This window comes from Mandrillus leucophaeus, unplaced genomic scaffold, assembly GCF_000951045.1.
Source record: "Mandrillus leucophaeus isolate KB7577 unplaced genomic scaffold, Mleu.le_1.0 Scaffold82, whole genome shotgun sequence".
Classification (NCBI taxonomy): Eukaryota; Metazoa; Chordata; class Mammalia; order Primates; family Cercopithecidae; genus Mandrillus; species Mandrillus leucophaeus.
The window spans coordinates 3,498,131-3,512,101 of record NW_012108919.1 but is presented as its reverse complement, the minus strand read 5'-3'; the positions used below and the strand labels follow the sequence as shown (position 1 = coordinate 3,512,101).

At 36.3% G+C, this 13,971-nt stretch overlaps 1 protein-coding gene across 8 annotated transcripts in view; it reads left to right on the top strand.

Annotated features, from left to right (window-relative positions):
- DTNBP1 (dystrobrevin binding protein 1) overlaps window positions 1-13,971 on the top strand; it is a 150,000-nt gene that overhangs the window by 30,926 nt on the left and 105,103 nt on the right. For all 8 annotated transcript variants that reach the window (XM_011967928.1, XM_011967931.1, XM_011967930.1 and 5 more), the window contains one exon: window positions 9,756-9,888. In XM_011967928.1, the coding sequence (XP_011823318.1) occupies window positions 9,756-9,888 (133 nt within the window). The remainder of the gene's footprint in view (window positions 1-9,755; window positions 9,889-13,971) is intronic.

Here is a 13,971-nt window from a genome sequence, read left to right as displayed (position 1 = left end):
CGTGACTGTTTCCAGCAGAATGAAGCCAGGACATCCTCCCCTCTCTCTTTTTTTTTTTTTTTTAAACAGTCTTGCTTTGTCACCCAGGCTGCTGTGCAGTGGTGGCATCATGGCTCACTTGCAGCCTCCAACTCCTGGGCTCAAGCAGATCCTCCTATCCCAGCCTCCCTAGTAGCTGGGACTACAGATGTGAGCCACCATGCCCAGGTAATTTTTTAACTTTTTGTAGAGATGGAGCTATGTTGCCCAGGCTGGCCTTGAGCTTCTGAGCTCAAGTGATCCTCCTACCTCGGCCTCCCAAAGTGAGATTACAGGGTTGAGCCATTATGTCCAGCCTATTTTGCTTTCTTATCATTCATGTGTTCACTGGAGTGGCATTTTTAATTTTCTTCAATAACTGTTTCTTTGCAATCACAATTTGAGTGTTTAGTGCATGATGCTCTTGGCCTGTCTTTGCTTTTGACATTCCTTTCTCACTAAGCTTAATCATTCGATTTTTTATTTCAAGTAAGAAATGTGTGACTCTTTCTTTTACTTGAATATGTAGAAGCTATTTGTAGGGAATTATTATCTTAGGGAATAGGGAGTTCTGAGGAGGGAGGTCTGAGAATGGAGAGAGAAATGGCCTGTTGGTGGAATAGTCAGAACACACATAACATGTATTAATTAAATTCACCATCTTACAAATGAGTGCACTTTGTGGTGCCCCAAAATAATGACAATGGTAGCATCAAAGATCACTGATTACAAATCATCATAGCAGATGTAATAATAATGAAAAAGTTTGAAATATTTTCAGAATTACGAAAATGTGACACAGAGACATGAGGTGAGCATGTGCTGTTGGAGAAATGATGCTGATAGACTTGCTTGATGCAGGGTTGCCACAAACCTGCAATTTGTAAAAAATGCAATATCTGCAAAGCACAATATAAATGAAGTGCAGTAAATCAAGATATGCCTGTAATTGAAGGGAAAACATATACTGGACAAGTACTAACCAATGGAAAACTGATATGTTAATATCGGTGAAATAGACTTAAAATGAAAAATGAAGAAGATCCTTAATAAGATTCAATTCCCTCGGGGGAAAAAAGTCTAAACTGTGTATACCTAATAAAATTATTCAAATAGATAAAGCACAAATATAATTACAAGGAAAAAAACAGCTAAATCCACAATCAAAATGAGAGAGTTTTAATACATTCCTTTTAAGTGATAGGAAAAAATAAAAACAGATGCAATAAGTATGGATATAGATGATTGGACTAATGTGATTAACAAATTTGGCCTCATGGACAAATGTAGAATGCTACTCCAGCACATAGAGAATATAAATTTTTTTAAAGCATATCTGGAACACTCATAAAAATTGACTACATACAGGGCCACAGCACAAATCTCAGCAAGTTTCATATAAATGAAGTCATGTAGAATATATTCTCTGATTCCAGTGCAAGTAAAGCTGAAAGTTAATATAAAAAACCAATTTTGAAAACTATATTTGAAATTTTAAAATACATATTATGAATACTTTATGGTTTGAAGTAAAAAATATAAATTTAAAAATAGAAATGAATGATAATTACTATGTATAAACTTGTAGAATTTGCTAAAATCTATCTACAGGGAAACTGTATAAACAAAAAAAAGATTGAAAATCAGTGAGTTAACCTAACTTAAGAATTAGGGAAGAGAATGGAATACATCTGGAAGAAAAAATGAAAGCAGTAATAAAGGTAAGAGAAGTAAATGAAATAGAATACAAAAAATGTAATAGAAACTACATACAGCCAAAAGTTCTTATAAAAGACTAATAAAATAACTTAGTTAACAATTAAATCATTAGTTAATAAGTTGCTAGTGATACTGATCAAGAAAAAAACATATACACTTTTAAGAATTAAAGGGACTATATTAATAGCTATAGTTGTAGCAGAGTAAAAAGATAAAAGTTGATGAACTCTATGACAAATGTGAAAACTTATCTGGTCACACACTTATAGTCCCAGCTACTTGGGATGCTGAGGCAGGAGGATCTCTTGAGCCCAGAAGCTCTGAGCTGTGGTGTGCTATGCCAATTGGGTGCATACACTAAGTTCAGCGTCAACATGGTGATGTTGAGGAGCAAGGGAACACCAGGTTGTCTAAGGAGGGGTGAACTGGCCCAGGTCAGAAACGAAGTAGGTCAAAACTCCTATGCTAATCGGTAGTGGGACTGTGCCTATGAATAGCCACTGTACTCCAGCCTGGGCAACATAGTGTGAGACCCTGTTTCTTAAAAAGAAAAAAAAAAGAGAGAAAAAATTGAAAACTTAGATGAAATGGCAAAATCTTAGAATTTTTTTTTTATCAATGCCAATACTAGAAGCAATACAAATCTCATGTAGTCTTATAGCCACTAAAGATATTGTATTGCTGGTTAAAAATATTTCTGCTAAGAAAGGACCAGATCCATAGAATTTTACAGGAGAACTTTCAGGAAATCCTTTTCTTCTTTCTCTTTCCTCTCCTCTCTGCTCCACTCTGTTCTGCTCCCCTCCCCTCCCCTCTTTTTTCTTTTCTTTTCTTCCCCTTCCCCTGCTTCCTCCTTCTTGCTTCTTTCTTTCTTTCTCTTTCTTTCTTTCTTTCTTTCTTTCTTTCTTTTCTTTCTTTCTTTCTTTCTTTCTTTCTTTCTTTCTTTCTTTCTTTTCTTTCTTTCTTTCTTTCTTTCTTTCTTTCTTTCTTTCTTGCTTTCTTGCTTTCTTGCTTTCTTGCTTTCTTGCTTTCTTGCTTTCTTTCTTGCTTTCTTTCTTTCTTTCTTTCGATCTGTCATTTCTTGTTCAGAACTTTCAGGAGATCCTTTTCTTTTTTCTGTCTCTCTCTCTTTCTGGAAATCTGTCATTTCTTGTTTTGTTTTTGGGGGACAGGGTCTCGTTCTATTGCCCAGGCTGGAATGCTATGGCATGATCATGGCTCAATGTGGCCTCAACCTGCTGGGTTTAAGTGTTCCTCCAACCTCAGCCTCCCAAGTAGCTGGGACTACAGGTATGCCACCATGCCCATCTAATGTTTTTTTACAAAAATTTTATTTTTGAGATGGAGTTTCACTCTTATTGCCCAAGCTGGAGTCCAATGGCACAATCTTGGCTCACTGCAACCTCTGTCTCCCGGGTTCAAGTGATTCTCCTACTTCTGTCTCCTGAGTAGCTGGGACTATAGGCGCATGTCACCATGCCTGGCTAATTTTTGTATTTTTAGTAGAGATGGAGTTTCACCATGTTGGCCAGGCTGGTCTTAAACTCCTGACTTCAGGTGATTCACCTGCCTCGGCCTCCCAAGTGCTGAGATTACAGGCGTGAGCCACCACGCCTTGCGAAAATGAATTTTTTTTTTTTAGCGATGGCGGTCTCACTATGTTGCCCAGGCTGATCTTGAACTCCTGAGCTCAAGTGATCCTCCCACCTCAGCCTTCCAAAGTGCTAGAATTACAGGTGTTAGCCGCTGCACCTGGCTGAAATCTACGATTTCAACGTTTTACAAGTTCTTGTAGTGAATGAAAAAAGAGGAAACTGCCCAGCATATTTTATGAGGCTGGGATAACTTTGATACTGAAACCCAACAAGGAAGTATGAAAAAGTGAACCTGGAGTCCATGAATACATATATAAAAGTTATAAACACATTAAAGGCATCATCTCTTGCCTAACTTCCATGATCTGTTTCTGAAACTGATATGTTCCATGTAAACATGCTAGGCAGAAACCTATTTCCCGTATTTTAAATTGGAAAAGTTACAGTGTATTACATATCAACCCCAAACACTCAACCAGGTTCCTTAAATGTACTAAAAACCAGCAAAATTCCTATACATAGGTAGGAACCTTTAGGATATAAAATGCTTAAAACATCATTTTCTGATTATCAAACTTTAGATGTAATTGTTAATTAACAGTTGCTTGTGTGCAGTAACTTGGCGTCTCCATGCTGAACACATATAAGACATGCATATTCGCTGTTGATACACTATTCATACTGCTTCAGTGTGTAGACAATTTGAATTTCTAACAATTCTGATGTTCTAACAATTGTATTTGAAATGCAATTTGAGAATCTACCCACATGTTGTTTTAAAATGTGTATCAAGCTTAAATATAAAGCTTAAATATAAAGCTTTAAAATATTAGACAAAACTTGCTATTGATATTTGCATGTCTTATGAATACTGGATAATAAAAGGAATGGTCTACCTGGGAGAGATTCTTGTATGCCTATAGTGGCAAACCAGATCCAGCAATGTATAAAAAGCAAAATACACAAGTTTATTCCAGGATTAAAAGGTTAATTTGACATTAGAAAATCTTTTACATGCAATTGACTTTGTTAAATATTAAGAGCGAAAATGATCATCAGATGCAGAAAATACATTTCATAAAATTAAATACCTATTCAGGGTAAAAAGTTTTAGCAAATTTTTAATGGAAGACAGCTTCTTTGTCCTGACATCTACCAAAAACCTGCAGTATTTGACTTGTAGTATTTTAATCCCATATTCGGCCATCTTGCTGAATTCCCTTATTCTAATACCTTGTATTTGGGGGTGCGATTTGTTTTGGGTAGATGGTAGATTTGTTTCTTTCCTTCTAAGCCATACAACTTTTAATTTTTCCTGTTTCTTATACTGGGTAGAAACTCTAGTATATGTTGAATAAAAGTAGTTGAAGACCTCGTTCACATTTTGACTTCATTAGACTTAAATGTGAAAAGGAAAACTGTACATTTTTTAGAAAATAGTAGAAGAAAGTATGTTTAAGACCTTAGAGTGGGAAAGATTTCTTAAGTAAGATGTAAAAAGCACCAGCCATAAATAAGTATATTGATAATTTTTGTCAAAAGTTTTTTATCAAACACCACCATTTACAAGACAGAGGATAAGTGTTCAGAAAATATGAGTAACCCCTATGAATCAATAAAAAGAAGACTAAAATAACCCAGGAGAAAAGTAAGTAAAATATATCAGCAGGCATATTGCAGAAGAGAAAACATGAATGGCCAATACACAGTAAAATGTGTTCAACCTTGCTTGGTATCAAGGAAATGCAAATTGAAACCCCAAATTAGATTCGGTAATCATTAGATTACCGAAAATTTAAGAGGCTTTGAGCTTTCTGTGCAGATGGTCATTATTTGCAGATGACAGTTTTGTTTCTTTCCTCAGAAGAAACGTGATGATAAACAACTAGAACTTGGGAGTATAAATTGGAACAATCACATTAGAAAAAATGAGTTGGCATTAAGTAGAAGTTAAAGTTGCACATGCCTTTCAAGCAACCATTCTGCTTCTAGGAATTTTTCCAGAGCATTCATCCAACCTGCAGGGACTGGGGAGGGGTATCTCATTACCCTAGGCCCTGAGAGATGAGGAGATAGATATCTTGGACACATCTGCAATTCATTTGTGAAACCCTTGCACATATGCATCTTGAGATTTGTAACAGAATGTTTGTAGCAAGCTTTGTTTAATCTTTGGACAGTTCCAAAGTCCATCTGCAGGAAAAAGTATGATATTATTCATAAAACAAATATCATATACAGCAGTGAAAATTAGTGAACTACTACACCTATGCGTATCAACATGAATGAATCCCATGTTAAATGAAGACTGTGTCCTGTAGAGGAGCTTTAACAAAAACCATTCTTTTGATTATAAGAAGCATTAACAATATATACAGGAGGAAGAATTTCCTGTAAGATCTGTTATTGAATTTATGCTACCTTAGGATCTTAAATTTTGGTATAATTGGTTGTTTTAAAACCCACAGCTCATCCAAAGTACTTCTATTGCTTTCCAGAAACAGTACCCAACCTTAAAAATGAAAGTTTATTTTAAAGCCTTCTGTGATGTATTATTGAGATCTATGTAAATATTTAAATGTATATCTTTAATATGCATGGTATTAAACTTGTCACTTTGTACATTTATTTTGTCAGACCTGCTCGTGTGTCTTTGATGGGCTTTACCTAAACAGCATAACCTCCTGGGGCAAATATACTTTTGGACAATTCTATCTTTTTAACCAATTATTTTATACTCATCTACTTTTAAGCTAATTATTGTAACTATATAGTCTTGGAATTCAGAACGATAGTTTATGAAACAAGCAGCTGTGATCAAAGGTAACTTGGTTGTCTAGGCTTGTTCTTTTTTTCTTTCTTTTTTTTTTTTTTTGAGACAGAGTCTCGTTCTGTCTCCAGGCTGGAGTGCAGTGGTGCGATCTCGGCTCACTGCAACCTCTGTCTCCCAGATTCAAGCGATTCTCCTGCCTCAGCCTCCCGAGTAGCTGGGACTACAAGTGTGTGCCACCATGCCCAGCTAATTTTTGTATTTTTTAGTAGAGACGGGGTTTCACCATGTTGGCCAGTATGGTCTCGATCTCTTGACCTCATAATCTGCCAGCCTCAGCCTCCAAAAGTGCTGGGATTATAGGCATGAGCCACCGCTCCCAGCCTGTCTAGGCTTTTTCTAAACAAGGGTTTTGATTTTTTTTTTTCTCCTTTAACAATGTATAAAAAAAAAATACCGTAAACAGTTAATACTTACTTAGGGCTTAGACTCTGAGGGCAGTTTTCTAAAGTCAGACTTTCAGTGTTTTGCCTCTCCTGTTACTGTGAAATATTAGCTTGCCTTCAAATTGAACTTTCAAGGTTCATGGTTTTGCTTAACAGTTTGACATTAAGCCAGTTGAATTTGACTGTTTCGCTCTCTGCGTTCAGGGTGGATTTCCTCTGCCTGTGGCAGAAAGTGAACTGAATTTAGTGATGGAAATCCTGGTTTCTGCGCCTTGCTGCACGAATACCTATTGACCTTGGGCAGATAACATGTCCTCTCTTAGTTTTCTCATCTATAACATGGCTTAACACTACTTATTCTGCTTGTCAAACTTGTGTGGAAATCAAATAAAATGATGTCTTCCTTAAAACTCTGAACTACTCAGTTTTATACTAAGATCCTATTCTACATCATTGGTGTACCTTTTCATGATTGGTGTGCTTTTTCTTCCTTCTCCTAACCTCAATAACTGCCAGAAAGAATTTTGGAATAAAACACTATGGGTTTGTCTTACTCCTTAAACTTGATTTCCTGGTGGTGAATCTGGGTTTATTGCGAGTTACTTTGAGGTGGAAAAATGGAACTTCTGGAGATAACTTTTTTAATCATTAAGAAATTACAATGATAAAATGAATAGGTAACAGAACAGTTTTTCAGAACCCTTTCTTTTGCTAGATTTTTACTTTTCTTTCCTTTATATACCCCTATAGCAGAATCCCTAGTGTGTTGATTAAGAGCATAGGCTTACTGTCAAATTCCCTGGGATGGAATCTAAGTCCACTGTGGCCCTTGAGGAAGTAACTTAACTTCCATTACACCTCAATTTAAAAAATCTGTATAATGGAGATTATAATATTGCTTAGTGTATAGAGTTGCTGTGTGGTTTAAATGAGATAATATATGTAAATTGCTTAGCATAGGGTCTGGTACTTAGAAATGTTCAAAATGTTTTAGTATTGATAATTTCTGAGAATCTGTTTACCCTTCCATTCTTTTAAACTTAAGTGATGGTTTCGTGTTTTCTGATACAGTTTTTCTACTTATGTTTATATTCTATATTCAGAATTTAGTTTTCAGTTTTATTGCAGGCATGAACTAAACTGTAGTTAAATTTTAATATTTAAATATCGCGCTTTAATTATCAGTAAGAAATGGTTAATATCTAAAAATTATTTATTCTAGAGTTTTCAAATTATTAACCAAAATAGCATCATAATATAGGAATTTTTTTGTTTAGAGTTTAAAATCTGAAGTTAAGAAAATTTATGAGGCCTGCCACTAACATATAAACAATAAGAGGTCAGGAATTTCTTTTCTGATTTGTTTGTCATTACATCTTCAGTACCCAGAATCGGGCTTAGCAAATAGTGGGTGGTCAGTGGAAGTTTGTGGAATATTGTAAATGAATTTTGTGAGCATAGATCCTTATTTCAGGCTTTGGTTTCCTTATTGCATTGTAGCTGTTTTTTCAGTGTGTTTTAAGCTACTTTTAAAGATCTTTTTAAAGACCAGTTGGCAACATTTTTAAGTACACAAAAATAATGAGAAATGCAGTGTGTGTGAAACTTGGTGTGGCCTCCCAGCTCAGTTGAGGCTTGAATGAAGAGATGATGTGCTTATCCCTCCAGCGTGGGCTGAGAAACTACAAGGAGATGTATCATAGCTTAGTTCCTTATTTCAAATGAGAATTCCTACTATAGTGAAATGTACAAACAAAAACAATCTAGTACCACATACAAATAATTTTGTATCTTTGATATAAATTTTTAAAATTGAGGTGTAATGGAAGTTAAGTTACTTCCTCAAGGGCCACAGTGGACTTAGATTCCATCCCAGGGAATTTGACAGTAAGCCTATGTTTTTTGATATAAGTTCTTTCTTAATATTTAAGTGGAACTTGGTAAGAATCAGTTGTATTCAGATTCTAACTCTTAAAGAGCCTTAGTCCTGGCTGGGCACAGTGGCTCATGCCTGTAATCCTAACACTTTGGGAGGCCAAGATGAATGGATTGCTTGAGGCCAGGAGTTCAAAACCAGCCTGGCCAACTTGGTGAAACTCTATCTCTACTAAAAATACAAAAAATTAGCCGGGTGTGGTGGCAGGTGCCTGTAGTCCCAGCTGCTGGGGGGTCTGAGGCAGGAGAATCACATGAACCTGGGAGGCGGAGGTTGCGGTGAGCCGATATCACCACTGCACTGAAGCCTGGGCAACAAGAGCGAAACTTCGTCTCAAAAAAAAAAAAAAAGAGAACCTTAATCTCGAGATGTGCAAATTGTCTGTTGTGAATATTCAAATTCATTTTCTTCTGTCATATAATGGGTTTTGTCACCTTTATTTTTTATTGTACAGATTATGGAGTTTTTTCCATAGTTCTTGCTTATTCATGTTGATATTTTCAAAAGATTACCTCTTCTTCTTGCTTCTTCTCAATCTTTCTAGGCCCTTGTCCCTCCCACTGTGTTAAGACCAAAACAAAATTGTCTGGGAGAAACTAATGTTTATCATTTTCTTTATAGTCTTTAGCGAAAGAAGTTAGAATTATCTTAGGCTACTCTGGAATTTCACAACCTTGCTATTAGGAACCCTTTACATCTGCTGAATTCCTTGTTAACTTAAATCATTTCCTCTTTTTCTGGAATTTTGGAATTGGCCGATTTCCTCAAAATTCCTTTATATACTTTATTCAATAAGTATTCCTGTTTAAATGTAAATTGAATCATGATATATTCTAAATGTATTAGGGAACTTTTGTTTGAGGACTTCCTTTTGTAAAGTCAGTAATTACCTGTTAATTATGTTTTATGTTTGTTTTCTTTTTGGTTGTTAGTGGTAGTTTTTTGTTTTAATTTTTTTTAGATTTGGATTTTCAAATATATGGTCTGCTTAAAACAGGGTATACTTAGAAGTGACTTCTAAAGTCATTTTTAAACTTTCTCTTCTCTGGGTTAAGATGCAGTGATACAAGCAGTAATTTGAGGTTTCCTGTACTGAATATTAAGTTGGTTCTTTTCTAAAAATGAAAACAGCTCAGTCTCTTTTAGAATGTACCGTAATCTCTACTGAGTAGAGGGGTTGTTAAAGGTAACATTAAATCTCATTACGTTAACTGTACTTTCTTTGTGCCTAAAAGCCGGTTTCACTTTGCCCCCCTTCTTGTGTGCTGCAGCTGGTGGATAGCGAAGTGGTCATGCTTTCTGCGCACTGGGAGAAGAAAAAGACAAGCCTCGTGGAGCTGCAGGAGCAGCTCCAGCAGCTCCCAGCTTTAATCGCAGACTTAGAATCCGTGACAGCAAATCTGAGTAAGTCCGATGTTTTCATTCATTACTTTTAGGAATGAAAACAACTTGGGCAGGGTTTGGTGTCATTTCAAAGCTTTTTAGGAACACATGAAATTCTGGGTTAACAGGATTTTTTGGAAAATCATGATTTCTAGTTAATTTCATATTTTGATTAGTTGAGCATTTGACAGAAAATGATGTAAAGCGAGGAAATTAGTTCTAACTGTTTCTGCCTCAGGTCAGCTCAGGACACATAATTATAATTATGTTGATCTTAAAGTGACTCGGGTTGTCTTTGTTGACATTTGGTCTCTGTTTGAAAGCATACATGTAGAAAATGGATTAGGTGACTTTGTCCTGACTGTAGAATGTATTCCAGAAATTGTTGCTTTTAAAATTTAGATCTGCTAGAACTTCATGTCTTGTAGTGTTTTTTTTTTCTCTTCAAACGGATTAGAGATCAAACAAACCTGGTTAAATGAGAGTACTTGTGCTGGTTGTGGTGGCGTGTGCCTGCAGTTGCAGCTATTCTGGAGACTGAGGCAGGAGAATTGCTTGAGCCCAGAAGTTTGAATCCAGCCTGGGCAACATAGTGAGACCTTGTCTCAAACAACAGCAACAACAACAACAACAACAGTGTAAATCAGGGTACCAGTTTGGCTAAATTTATAGTCTGGAAATTTATTTTTTTGGCGTTGTTCATTTGGATGGATTATATTGGTATTCTTTTTTTCTTGGGTTTATATTCAGAAAATTGTCTTTTATGTTTGATGATGCCACATCTAAGGATAATACTGTAGCTTACTATTTCCTAATCAAGCTTAAGATCTTAGTAAAGTAGGAGGTAGGAGCTGTCTGTATGAGCTAATAACCTGTTTTAGTCTTTTAGGTGGGAAGCTGAAGATATTCTATTATCTCCTCCTGTTTTTAATATTGCCTTATTCAAAGCAAAACACAACTGATATACAAGGCAAGTAATTTGCAAGTCATAAAACAGTTTGTTGTATGTGAACAAAATAGATACAAAGTATTTGGAGTGCTGTTGCTGATAACAGTAGCTATCGTTTGTTTATAGCACCTGCTCTATGTCAGATTATTAGATGCTTTACTATTACTATCTGTAATTCTCACAAGAACCCCACAAAAGTAGCTTTTATTATTCCCGATTTACAGATAAACTAAGGCTTGGAGAGGTTGCAACTTGCTCAGGATCATAAAATTTATAAATGCATCTAGGATCCCAACCACATTGATGATATCCTCCATATCAGTATGAGGCAGTAGGATGAGGTGATGAGGCAGCAGGATGGGGGCTCTCAGTAGGTCTCTGTGAACTGTATTCTTCAAGTCCCCTGGCTGTTGCCATGCCTTTCAGGGTCAGTGTTTTGTTATTTCTGAAGGCAGGGCATGGAAAGGAGATTCTGGGTCTTAGAGAAATGTAAAATGGCTGTTGTTGCCCTCTGCATTGGTTTCCTCTTACCGGTATAGTAACGGTCCTTCCGAAGCCTTGGACATAGCCTTTAAGATGTTTGGAACATTCTTCGTAGCCACTTTCTTTCAGCTCATCTTTCTGTATCTCTTTGAGTCACTTGCTTTTCATTGGTTGTATGCTTCTTTGCAGACATGTTCTCTTATGATAACCTCTTTTATTTCCCCAGCTGAGAGTAAATCTGTTTACAGATGGTTGTTGTTTGCTTAATACCACTCTGCTGATTAAATGCATCTGCCACAATTCTAATTATTTTCATAGTCAATTCTGTTTAGGAAATGCAGGCTCTATAAATCTTTCATAGAATATAGTGTATGTTCATTCCCAGTTAGGATTCTGATATCCTGAAAAAGGTTTGATGTTTAGTGATACATGACCTTATTCTTCAGAAACTGCATTTTGGCTTCTTAAATGCACAAGATAGGCCTTCTAGATGTTCACTTGAATCCTTTCTTTTTTAGTAATCTGAGAACATCTAACACTAAACACAAGTGAAAGCTAAAAGATTATCTGATAACTGTTCTAGTTAGTAACTTCTAAATTAATTTGAGTCATTTTTTTTCCTCTCGTCTGTGTCTAACCGATATTGAGCTCTTTTTAGAGAGGTAGTTCAGGTTTTTTTAGAAGGTGTGTCTGGATGGTGGTTTTTCATATATGTTGCCAATCTGAATTATCTGTTAGCCTTTGGAATGCATACTTCCTTTGGGTTTTAATCTATTGCTGTTATTTGCCTGGTATTTATAATTAGTAATGAATGACTGTGGAAGATAGCATATCAAAACTTGGAATTTTAGAGACCTAGATAGTATTTGTTGGCCTAGAATAAGCCCAGAGAGAGATGTCTTAAAATCATGAGGCTTTTAGCTAAGCAATTTAAGCTTTATAGAATCAGTGCTGATGATATTTTTTTTTTTTTTTTTTTTTGAGATGGAGTCTCTCTGTTGCCCAGGCTGGAGTGCAGTGGCACAATCTCGGCTCACTGCAAGCTCCGCCTCCCAGGTTCACGCCCTTCTCCTGCCTCAGCCTCCCAAGTAGCTGGGACTACAGGCACCTGCCACCACGCCCGGCTAATTTTTTGTATTTTTTTTTTTAGTAGAGATGGGTTTCACCATGTTAGCCAGGATGGTCTCGATCTCCTGACCTCGTAATCTTCCCGCCTTCGCCTCCCAAAGTTCTGGGATTACAGGCGTGAGCCACTGTGGCCTGCGATGATATTCTTTACAGTAGGAAAATAAACACTTTGAAGCCAAATTTGATGAAGTTGTGTAAACATATATCTGCACCATTAATGTACTTTGTGAATTCATTTTGATGCATTTATGTATCATTCTTAGATTTTGGAAACATTTAGTGTTTTAAATGCTCACTCATTTACTGGGTTTTGTTTTTTTTTTTTTGAGCCTCAGAATCTCTCCTATTATCACCCAAATACCTTGACATAATATTACAAGGCTTAAATAGTTAAGCAATAATAAAAAATAAAAACACACTTAGAAGAAAACAGTTAGCGATTTTATTTGGTCACATGGTTCCCCTAACTTCTTTGAACTTGTTGCCCTTTCACTGTCAGATGTAACACCATATCCTGTCAGTCCCTCATTTTCCAGGCTGTTTCACTCTTTTGATTTTACTTTGCTCTCTAGAGGGTCTGCTTTTATTGAAGGGTACAGGTTGTATCTTATGTGAGCAATTTGGACTTTCGATGATGCTTTTAGCTGTGTTATCCCATGGCTTCATTACTATGACTCCTGGTACCTAGCCCCTTGGGAATTGTTAAGTTACAGCAGATGATCCATTCATATTGGTTTCAGTCCAGCTTGAAGAAGCCTATTTAATTGATACTTACTGATAAGGTATGTCATTTTAAAAATAAGTAATAAAGGTATGCTGGGAACTGGAAAACAAGGGCTATAAACTTACAGATCTGAGTTTGGCTTCCAGTCCTACAACTTCCTCACTTTAAGAACTGTGCAGATTTCTCAACGACTCCAAGCTTTAGTCTACTTGTCTGCAAAATGATGATGAGCATACCTGTCTCGTAGGTATTTGGAGGATTAAATGAGATGATAAACGTAACCACTTAGCACAGTGCCTGGTACATGCTGGGCATCTGCCACGCACTACACACTGTGTACAGACTCTGGACACACAGCAGTGAACAAGGGTGGGTATCTGCCATCAAGATGTCAACATTCTAATGGGGACCTCTCTAGCCTTTGTGAATTGACAAAACCGTTATTCTGTGACAGGAGGGTTTGGATGGAAGTTATGCAGTTTAGCTTGTGCTGCAAAACAGTTTAGAATGCAAAACCACAACATTCAATGTGGTGATATTAGTATTCTGTACATTGAAAGTGTGTAAGCATACAATGGAATGTTTTTATTCTGTGAAAAACCACAGTGCTTTTTAATCATAAAACTGGAAAAATATGTTTGAAAAGTATATACTGAATTCTCTTGAACTTCCACTAGAGGGTAGTATAATCCTATTCCTTTGTTGAAATTCAAAAATGTTAAAGCCTTGTCTTTGAATTCTATTTCTTAGTTTATTTTATATGACCTATTTTAAAAAGACTGTTCCCTTCATCTAGAACAGAAGATTCTGAGTTTTGTTT